Source organism: Rhea pennata, chromosome 6, assembly GCF_028389875.1.
Source record: "Rhea pennata isolate bPtePen1 chromosome 6, bPtePen1.pri, whole genome shotgun sequence".
In the NCBI taxonomy this organism is placed as follows: Eukaryota; Metazoa; Chordata; class Aves; order Rheiformes; family Rheidae; genus Rhea; species Rhea pennata.
The window spans coordinates 33,990,473-34,001,616 of NC_084668.1; the positions used below are offsets into that span (position 1 = coordinate 33,990,473).

The window sequence follows — 11,144 nt, forward strand, 5'->3', positions numbered from 1 at the left end:
AAAAGTATGCTGTTCTGTTATTTGATCTAATTATTGTGATCCTTCCCATTAATAATGACTAACTCAGTTAAAGACCACCTTTTCCGACAGCAGTGAAATTTGTTATTGTCAGACTGCTAGAGAATTTCTACTCCCTCTTAATATACTGATTCCTGTGAATGAAATCAATGAAATCAGTCTTTTTTAAAAAAAAAAAAAAAAAAGACTCCGTTCAATGCAGTAAAAGGTATCACCAAGTTTCTGTGACTTTTTGCTTTTTGTTAGGCTGGAGCTCTTGTCCATATTTATATAGATGGATCTGTACTAGTGACTCATGGTGGAATTGAACTGGGACAAGGAATTCACACTAAGGTGTTACAGGTGAGTCAGAGAGATACCATCTGAGTGTAAACAAGAGCCAAGAGGATGAATGGTGTCTATAGACATAAAAAGGCTAAATTAGCTTGTTGCTTCTGAGTTACTGATGAAGACAAACCTTGAGAAAGATAAAATCTATAACAAAAGTCATCTCTCAAGCTCTGGGTAAGAGCTGAACCTCTTCATGAGATCCATCACTGTTATCAGGAGAACTAAGGCACAGAGAACACATGAAGAAAGGATCTAAGCTATTTTCACAGAAAATTAAAATGCTGTAGAATTAACTTCATAGTGTATCCAGCACCAATGACAACATCAGTTCATTATGCATTTCTGGTGTAAACAGTGATAAACAAAACTGTGTGTCATATAGGTCATTTTGCAGCTAAAATGAGGTCTCTTCTTCAAAATGAGCTGAATTAACATTTGAATATCAGAGCTGCATGAAAAACAGTGAAGTAGAAACACAAACTAACCAAGCATTTTCAAATGAAGTAGCAAGGAAAACATAAATATTTTTAAGATTTCATTCAAAAATTTCTATATATAACCAGAATTTGATTGGAGGGAGCAGTTCATCAGAGGCAAAACATATTATATATTGTATTGTATTATATTTATTTATAAAATATTTATTTCACAAAATAATTGCTAAGGAAGACTTCAGTGATTGTCCTAGTTATAGTGTTACTGTTGAATTTGATAATTACTTTGTGTGTGTAGAGAAAGAGATGCATGGCAATGCTCTATTTTTCCTAACTTGAGACTACCGCTTCAAGAGGACTGAATATACATACATACATATATATGTATATATATTACTTCTATTACAGATTGTCAGTCGAGAACTGAAGATACCGTTGTCATATATACACTTCTGTGAAACAAGCACAACAACCGTACCTAATGGCAAATACACAGCAGGTTCAGTTGGAACAGAAATCAATGCAAGAGCAGTCCAGGTTACATTTATTTGCATTTTTTCACATGATCATTGGTTCTGTTAAATAATGAATCCCCTCTGAGCATTCATAACTTCTTCATTTTTCTTTTGAGCAGCTTTTATAAAACAAATCAGTTTATCTCAAAATCTCTCTTTTTAGTTATTTTATACGCACTGTTTAAAGCAAGACAAATTACTGAGCATTGGTCAAAAGGGTCGCTTTTTGCTGCTTTGCTATATCAGATTTACAAATATTTTTTTCAGATGGCAGATAAAGGAATGTGTGGAATTTCAGTTTATTCTGAGAATTTAAACACTGTTTAAAGGGGAATTTAGCATAGGGTATATTTCAGGTCCATTTCTGTATAATCAGAATGAAATACCTTTATTTATTTAAATGCTTTGAGATCAATTATGCTTTCATTTATTTCACAATAAATCATTCCCGCCAGTCATTTTCTTTCCCCTCAAAATGGGAGGGGAGATGCATCCTTTGTCTTCCTTTTGTTGATGATTTCAGTGGTAGTCCAGTACGTGAAGGTCTCATACATTAGAGCAAATCCCAGTGCCAGTCTTTGCAAAGTACTGCATCTGTAGCTGGCAGTTAGCAGAGGAAAGAAGTTGTAACTAAATGAGCAGAATTATGGCCCTCAGAACGAAACTGCTAACACAAACCAGCCTTGCTTTGAGCTGTTACCAGCTGAAGGCAGAACAGAACATGTTGGAGGAACAGTTAGCAAATTAACCTCACCAGACAAGTACTTGTATTGTTTTGAAAACAGCAGAAAGATTTGGTTTTATGTGTTGGTAAACAGTGCCTAATTTTTTCTCCCTAGGATGCCTGTCAAATCCTTTGGAAGCGCCTAGACCCTATCCGAAGTAGAAATCCTAACGGCAAATGGGAAGACTGGGTAAGTGCCTTTCTGTATTTCATACTACTGAGTTATGATGAAGCAACGAGTGTAGTGTGAAACCTGCCATTCCAGAGGGAGGAAGGGGATCCCTGCCTTAGGTAAACTGGAGGAGAGGAAGAGAAGGAACAGTGCAAGAGCAAGTGGTGCAATCTGCTGGCCTGGTAAATCAGGCCAACTTCAGAGACTGTCTTTTGCCTTGTGTCCCTTCCTAAAGACCATTGCAGGGCAGAAAGAAACACCCAGTTTCACTTTTTCTTCAAACCTGATAATGAATATATATATATATATATATATTTTTTTTTTAATTCTTTCCCTTTAATAATGAATATACCTTTTGCAGATCAGCGAAGCTCACAAGCAAAGCATCAGTCTTTCAGCTACTGGCTATTTCAAGTAAGGAATGCTGTTAGTCTCTTTGGATGTCTTGGCATCCAAGATGCCACTTTGTCAGTATGTTGCAGGAATGATAAAACTTTCCCTGTTAAATCTTCTCAAGTCCAAATCAGATGCAGCATAGAAACCATTAAACAATTGCCTGGACCACAAATTGCAGGTTTTAGGCAGGAGGAGGCCTTCTTTTCAACCCATACTGGTTTCAGAAGCACTTTATATCCTTGATTAGCTAGTTTGCTAGTGGAGCCATAATATTCTCCATTGCCAACTATAGTAGGGCACAGGAAAGCATTTTGCTCCACAGCCATCAGTTTGCCAACATCCTATTCTCCCAAATCATTCAGTGCAACAGGTATTTATCAATGATCTGGCTACACCCAGATCATCTTTAACTATAGAGATTCCCCTTCCCCCCCCCCCCAAAAAAAAAAAAAAAAAAAAAAAAGAGTTAGGTTTGAGAATTTACTTCATGTGCTATATGATTCCCCTACTGGTCTGGGTAATGAGGACAAATATGATGAAGCAAGGGGTGCCTTCATCAAAGTTAATCTCATCTGAAGGATGTTCTTACTTCCTCTAGGGGTTATGTTACAAACATGAACTGGGACACAAAGAAAGGCCATGCTTTCCCATATTTTCTGTTTGGAGTTGCTTGTTCTGAAGTAGAAATTGATTGTCTGACAGGAGACCACAAGGTAATAGCAAAAAAATACAATGAACTGAAGTAGAACTGGGTAAATTCCCCACCATCGCTACACTCAAATTATAATTTTTTATTCTGCTCCTTTTGGTTGAGAATAGAGGCATAGTCTTTGTTGAATATACTCCACAAAATGCCAGCAGAACACCAAATAGCTATATATGTCTTTACAATATAATTTGTTAACCTTCTTTTTGGGAAAAAAAGTCTGATGTTAACCAGAATAATAAGAGAGTCTACAAAAACAGCAGAAAATTAAGAACATCTAATAATGTATCTACCATGTATGACAGCTTTGAAATTCTATCACACCTTCTGAACATCTCCCTGTAAACTAGCTCTTCAACAGTACCAGCCCAGATCGTTAGTTAAAGTCCCCCTTTTTTTAACAAGACTGCACTTAAAACAGAAGAAACGTCTTTCACACAGAATGCCTGTTGCAAAGGGGATTCAGTGCAAGGACAACTCTCAGAAGCATTGTATGGAGACCAACACAATGTCTTCAGGGCTACTGGGGAAATGCATTTTGCAGCAGCAACTGCCATACGTCTGTAGCCCATGTGGAGCTAGGCTCCAGAGTCACTGGAGTCTGTAAACCCCATCAAACTACACCTGGTTGGGATTTAGGAGGAAAAGCTGTGGGACCTTATATAAAGACTGCACAGTAGTCATTCTTCCCTGACCCATTCTCTACATTACGTATCAGAAACTTCTGATCTTCTAGACTTAAGGTGACTGCTTCCACACTTACACCAAAGCATAGGAAGCAGCTAAACATAACATCAAACAATTCAATTTCCATTCAAGAAAAAGCAACACAGCCGTTCTTGAATTTCTTATCATTCCGTTCCTCATCAGATGTGCCACATCACACGATCAAAAAAGCCCCCAAAATGCATCACCTGGGTGCACTCTCCATCAGCTCAGTCTATTTCAAGTTGCTTTCATTTGTTAGAATAAATTTGTAAGAGTTGTGATGACGGATCTTTAATGGGTGGGACTGCATGTTGTTTAGCATCCCTTTGTTGTTGTGTATTTTAAATATAACTTCATAACACCTATTACTTGTTTAACAGAACATAAGAACAGATATTGTCATGGATGCCTGTTTTAGCATAAATCCAGCTATAGATATAGGACAGGTATGTATTTTCATAGTTGTGCTTTATATTAGATGTTAATGAGAGATGGCCTTTTGTGCATAAATAATTGCTGTTACTGATCAATTTAATGTCCACCAAAGCCTCTGAGAGACTATCCATTAAGGCTTAAGGAGGTTAGATTAGCAGATGTCAAACATTTGGTTTTTTATTTGCAGCTACAAATAATAGTAGGTTAAGTTTTCCGTTTCTTGATCATTTCCTGAGAAGCGATGAGTAAAAGCAGGTCCAACAGACAGGATTAGCACCCTGAAACTCCTTGTGACATTTTCTTGAATTTGTATTCCAAAAAATTATTGACTAAAGACTAAATCTGAGCTATTTGCAGAGTGCTGTTGACTTCAGCTCTGTTAAGAAGTTCAAATGTCTTGGAAAAAGCTATTGATACGGAACAATATCATATCAATAACCATATTCATATCCATGGCCATGTATTATTCAAATACCTACAGCTACAGACAAATTGAATGCTTATAAAAGCAGTGTCGCTTGTTAATAGTTTGTAAATAGGGAAATATTGGTGAACGCAGAAGTGTACTAAATATTTGTCATTTCTTTGCAGTCAAAGGAAATGCTCCTAAAAATATGACCTAAATTTTAAAGCCCTTCTTATCCTACTATTTATTTATGCTGTTACAAGCTCTTCCTCATACACTTGACCTTTGCCTAATAGATTACGTTCATTATGCATATCCAAGGATTGCCAAGTTTCCAAAGTCATTCTGCCTCAGCACTTTGGTTCTGTGTTCGTTTTGCACCAATGCTTATATCACCACTGTCATAGCTGGGGTGTATCCTCAGCAGTTGCTCCTAATTTAGGTTGGCCTGTTGTTTTCTCTTCATCTCCAGTCTCTCGGATATTTGTGTCTGACAAGTTCTTTAGAAAAGATTTCACCTGTTATCTGCAATTCTTTTTAAGTAAATATCAGATTGAGCAGGTTATTTGTGTCCTGGGTGTGTTCCTGGGCAAATATTTCCTTACTGAAGTTCCTTTGACCGACGCTCCTGAAGTCAGTGGATTTGACTCAGCTCTCAGTTATGCCAAAGCAAATCAGAGGTAACTGTACTAGTTTCAGTGAGTTTAGCCAGGAATAAGGAAAAGTAGAACTTGAGCCAATGAAAATATTTGTGCAAGTCAGATGAGGACACTTTGGTCCTGTTTTAGTCTATGTTGGTTTAACTTTTACTTGTGGAAGGAAAGGTGCCAGCGAAAGTGTAATCGTAAAAAGTCTAATTTTATGTATGTTTTTATCTTTGAAAATGAATGAATGAAAATTTAAAAATGTACCTTTTTTTTTTCTCTTTGCTCAGATTGAAGGGGCCTTCATTCAAGGAGTTGGTCTTTATACATTAGAAGAAATCTACTTTTCCCCAGAAGGAGAGCAACTCACTCTTGGCCCAGATACGTATAAGATCCCTGCAATCTGTGACATTCCTGAGCAGTTTCATGTGCATTTACTGCCAAATTCACGCAACTCAATTGCCATCTATTCCTCCAAGGTACACAGGCCAAATTTACTGTATAAAATACAAACAAGCATGCCGGGTGATTCTGCTGCAAAACCTTAAGTGTTTGTGGTGCATTTTTTTCAAAATAATTCTCATTTCATTTATGCAACAGATTTCAGAGTTTCTTCAAGTACTTAAATGGTGAAACACTTCTGTTTTGAGGTTTTTAGACTCCTTCTAGATTCTTTCCTGTGATATGTTGACATTACAGTAGCAGCTGGAAGCCCTAACCAAACATGGAACTTTTTGTACCTGGCTGTTATGCTACATAACATAGGAAATAAAAGAGTCTGTCCTGAAGAGCTTAAACTGCCTAAACAGGAAAAAGGATGCAAGAAGGAAATTTTATGATCCTTTTTAAAGATGGAGAAGTCATGTGGAAAAAAATAAAGTAATTTCCTAGAATCTCACAGGAAGCCTGTGTTAGGTATGGGAACAGAATCCAGTTCTTCCATTAGCCTATTTGCAAGGCACCAATCTTTTTGTTTTAAGGTTATATCAGCCTCTGAGGAGGAACCTAGCATTAGACTTGAGCACTATTCATAGCCTCAAAATAAAAGCAAAAGCAAAACAAAAAACAAAAACAAAAAACAAAAAAAACTTCAGAATAGAAGGAAATAAAAGGGGAGTTAACTTGGAGTATAGGCCTCTGGCTACCAAAAGACCAGAATACCCACGGTGTTCCAGTCTAATGTCTAGACTAGGTATGTCAGGAATGGGAATTTCCAAAAAGTTCACTCCAGATGGTTATGGCATTACCTGGTATGAATGAGTAAACAAACTCTTCCACAAGAAGTAGATAGATACTAGATACAATGGGCGTATTTCTTTTCAAACTTAGGCAGTGCAAACTTTATCCCTGTAAGAGGGGCTAAGGAGGGTTTTTCTTCCTCTGTTAAATAATGTAGAATTAAGTCCACTTGGATATGGAAAAGGAGGTTTATATGAGAAGTCCTGTGTTCTTTCATGGTTTTATAATATGACCACTGAAGTCATGGAATAAAGCTTTTCTGTTAGTGTGGCTTGTGTTAAAATGATCTCCATCAGCTAAATCCTAGGCCTTCATGTTTTTCTGATTTGAAAATTCTCTGAGATCCAAGGAAATTTGTTGAATCCAAATATGCTGGTCTTTGCCAAATACTGAGCTGGTGTGATTCAGTTTATTTCAGATAACTTCACTGGAGATGTGCTGATTTAGCTCTGTGCTGTCAGTTTCTAACTCATCAGCCAATTTCTAAACTCATCAACTACTCCAGCTGCCTCTCTTCTTTGCTAGGGCGTGGGTGAGGCTGGATTCTTTTTGGGCAGCTCAGTTTTCTTCGCGATAAGAGATGCAGTAGCTGCTGCCCGGGAGGAAAGAGGATTACCCCTGGACTTCACACTGAACAGCCCATTGACTGTTGAGCGGATTCGCATGGCCTGTGCTGATGAATTTACTGAAATGGTAGGTAATGGTATTTTCATTCTTCTCATGAACTAGCCACCTCCTCATTACTTCTCTTTAATCTGAATGGACTGTTCACATAAACTGATTAATGAGCCGCATCTCTTTTCTTTAACTTTCCAAGCTTAGCTGAGCTTTGCATATTATTTAATTGGGGCATTTTGCTTAGCTGTCTTGGCAGAGTAGTATAAACTGACAGCCAGAGTTATCACTAGTCCAGACATGAGGAATCTGTCCAGTTTCCTCAGTGGTAATGATTTCAATTTATATATCTCCCTTATTCTCAGAGCTCCTGAAAGTACTTTTGAGATTATAGTCTGACTTTGTCTTAAGTGTCATTTCATTTGCATCTCTATTAGGAATTATTACTCTATTTAGACACAGAGCATATCTGCTCCATCACTTGTCTTGTGTTCCTGGTCTGTGCTGATTCCACTTTGTCCCACGTACCCCAGTTTTCTTCCTCCCTTCCTTGAAAACCAGGGAGGTAGAAAGACAGGCTGATACACATCCTGATCTTAACACAATATGGAGTTAGAATACACGCTGCATGCACAAGAACACTCCCAAATACAACATTTTATGTCTAACTAGTATGGATTCATGCAAGCATCACCACTGACAGTGGCTCCCACAGAATCTGTGAGTGCAAATTTCACTGTAAAGGCCTAAACTGTCTAGGTCCTAGTTGCTTCAGTATCAGCTCATTCTCTGTGTGCTGAACACACAGGCAGATGCTGGCAATGATTATTCCTATTGTACAAACCATTCCTAGTGAGGTTTACCAGGACCTTCATCTTTGACCTTTGTCTGCTTTGTTTTGTGAACTAAAGAGACATTCAATTGATACTGAAATGATGAGGTCCAAGTAGGATAACAGGATTTAGGCACCCCAAGCTCCTTACATGTTTTGGCATGCATGCAATGTATTTATCTTCTGCCCATCTCAGGCACTGTAATTCCTTTGCAGCTTTGATGTGTAGGTTTGAGAACTGTACAGCTTGCCTATCTGAAACGGCAGCATAGTGCCAACTCTAGCTGTTTTTGACCTACTGCTGTCTTTCCATATCTCATATCTTGCACAGATGGAACGGCACCCACAATTGGTGGACTGTGTCCTTTTATTGAAATTTCCCCCACATACACCAAAATTATTTGGACCACTATCTGCACGTTCTGCCTCTGCTTTCTTCAAAATGAGAATGGCAAAAAAGTATACCCTCGCCTTTATAGCCCCCTGTGACTTTCTTTCCAGAGCAGTGCCTTCTATCTGCTCTTGTTATATCTTGCTCTTCGCTCACTAGTAGGAGTTGGCAGGACAGAGCAGAAGCCTGCTAGAGAGTACTTATTTTTGTGAGATGATGAGGCAGGAGCCAACTTCCCTCCCCCTGTCTTCCCAAGCCAAGGGTGATCACACAAAAGAGCTTCTTCAGAAAGGAGGGCAAGAAGGGACATGATGACATAGTTTTCTGACTTAATAACTTTTGGCCACTTCAACAGGTTTTCCACTGTGCTCATCCTTCTGGCACTCTAAAAGTAGACACAACTGGCGCTGCTTAGTACACTTGCCCAAAATCTCTGCTTATTTATAACTGGAAGGGTTTTTTTTTAAAAAAAGGGAGGGTGGGTGGAGAATAAAAATATGAAAGAAGTAAAGCATGGAAGTCAGCTATCAAATAGATAAATGGCAAGGGTTTAGCAGCTGTTCTCATCACAATCCATATCCACTGAGAAAGCAAACTGAAAAAAAAAAAAAAAAAAAAAAAGGCATGTATTTTGGGGGCCTGGAAAATGGAAACTAAAGCTTTAACTTTAAATCATTCACCTGCTGAGAATGTATTTAAAGCTATAGTGTTAGCTGTAGTGTTTAACCCAGGTTATTTTTGGTGGAGCTGATGAGCCACAAGGCTGTAGCCTCTGCAAAACATCAGGAACACCTTTCTGGTACAAAGATTGAGCACAGGGCTGCGCAGAAACTACTTTCAGATGTTCTCTGGATGCTTGCAGATCTCCTGGTACTGTGAAAAAGCACAAACTACTTCCAATAAAATTTTCAAGTTAGAGAGAAGTGCCACCCAGTAAGAGAGTATTTCACTTCTGTCAACCAAGTAATCAAACCCTTCAGCATGGCAGCCTGACCAAAAGCCCCACAGAGCAATTGTGTTCTACATTAGGCTGCAGATTTCTGTATGCCAAAAGCTGACTCAGGCAAACCAGCAGGCCCCTAGCTATTCCAACGTCAACCAGCAAGAGACAACATGATTTCAAACTTTCTTGAGGTTGGGACTGTGAATTCCTCATCCACCCACCTCTGCTTCCTTCCCTGCACAGTGGTTTCTTTTTTCACAGTGATACAATTTCTCATATTAATAGGAGTCGCAATCAAGATCAAGGACATTTGTGGGCTAGATGTTGTGCAAACAAACACTTAAGAACAACTTACAGCCTAAGTAATGGTAAAGTTGTTATCCAAATCCTGGTTTATCTGTCTCCAGCATTCTGAGGGAATGCCCTCAAAATTGTATTATTTCCCTGCAAATATCATTGCCTCTGTGATTTAATACAGTCACATTAAGTCATGCTGCATAATGGAACCTCATATGTCAGTTCCTGTAAGTAATCTGAGCTTTTCAGGCTGTGCTCATCTGCGTTACAGAGATAGGTACTTATTTAACTGTTTGATTACAAGTATCCCATAGACCGCTAACGGTAAACTGGGTGATTTCACAAGCCTTTATAATATGAGAAAGTGGGGATTAGTGCTTGTCATGACATTTAAATGATTGAAAAGCAAAGTGTATTTGGAAATTGTGGTAAAAATTTTTAGCAAAATTGCATTGTTTTCTCTGTATTTTCTTTCAGATTCTGAAAGACAAACCCGGAACCTATAAGCCATGGGCCATCAACATATACTAATACTGTTTTCCTAAGTATGAAATAACTAGGTAATTCCTTCAGTCACCTAGTGACTGATAGCATTCCAGCAACAAAGAAGTTGAGCTATAATATGTGAACACATACACACACCTACATATCCATATTTCTAGTACCCACCGTATTGTGCCACCAAGTAAGAGATCTTTCATTTTGAAACGTAAGTTTCTCTCTAAATCAAATCTTGCTCCATGCTACGCAGGAGTTCATGATGTCACCTCGTGAACTTCTTTGAAGTTGCATGGGATTTTGAATAATATCTGCAATAAGGAGCAGATCACAAATAATACCATTTTGCCATTTCTTTATCCAGTTTAAGATTCACAGCTGATGTTATCCACTCTTTCTGTTCTTCTAGCACATGAAAATTTCAAAGATCAGATGATCTCAAATTCCAGAGACTCTGAAAGTGCATATTGCCAAATGTTTTTTTAGAGACTGATGTGGTACTACTGTGGTAACTACAATAATAGTAGTATTGTGTTTTGCTTTCTGGCAGACTGTCCCAGGCCTGCTCATACCACTACCAGCTTTGACCTTACCTCAGAGCTGGAATAAAATCACTGCTGTTCACTGCATCACCAGGCCCCACTCCTCCTCTCCTTTGCCTTACCAACAGCTTTACTCCTTTTTCCCAGGAAAAGGGGGAAGTGGAATAGAGCTGCCACAGTCATCTATGGGTTCTGAGATAGGACAAGGTGAGAGAGGTATTTTGTGAGGTAAGAAACTGTATACCACAAAGAGTTAAAGAGTAGGATAGATTCCCACCAACACCTTTGAATGAAGCCCA

The 11,144-nt window shown here is 38.4% G+C and overlaps 1 protein-coding gene across 1 annotated transcript in view; it reads left to right on the plus strand.

Moving 5' to 3' along the window:
• LOC134141861 (aldehyde oxidase 2-like) overlaps positions 1-10,480 on the plus strand; it is a 45,070-nt gene extending 34,590 nt beyond the window's left edge. The window contains exons 27-35 of the mRNA XM_062578388.1: positions 265-360; positions 1,191-1,319; positions 2,137-2,211; positions 2,555-2,607; positions 3,188-3,302; positions 4,384-4,449; positions 5,779-5,967; positions 7,253-7,420; positions 10,283-10,480. Of these exons, the coding sequence (XP_062434372.1) occupies positions 265-360; positions 1,191-1,319; positions 2,137-2,211; positions 2,555-2,607; positions 3,188-3,302; positions 4,384-4,449; positions 5,779-5,967; positions 7,253-7,420; positions 10,283-10,336 (945 nt within the window). The 3' untranslated portion in view covers positions 10,337-10,480. The remainder of the gene's footprint in view (positions 1-264; positions 361-1,190; positions 1,320-2,136; positions 2,212-2,554; positions 2,608-3,187; positions 3,303-4,383; positions 4,450-5,778; positions 5,968-7,252; positions 7,421-10,282) is intronic.
• The last annotated feature ends 664 nt before the right edge of the window (positions 10,481-11,144 follow it).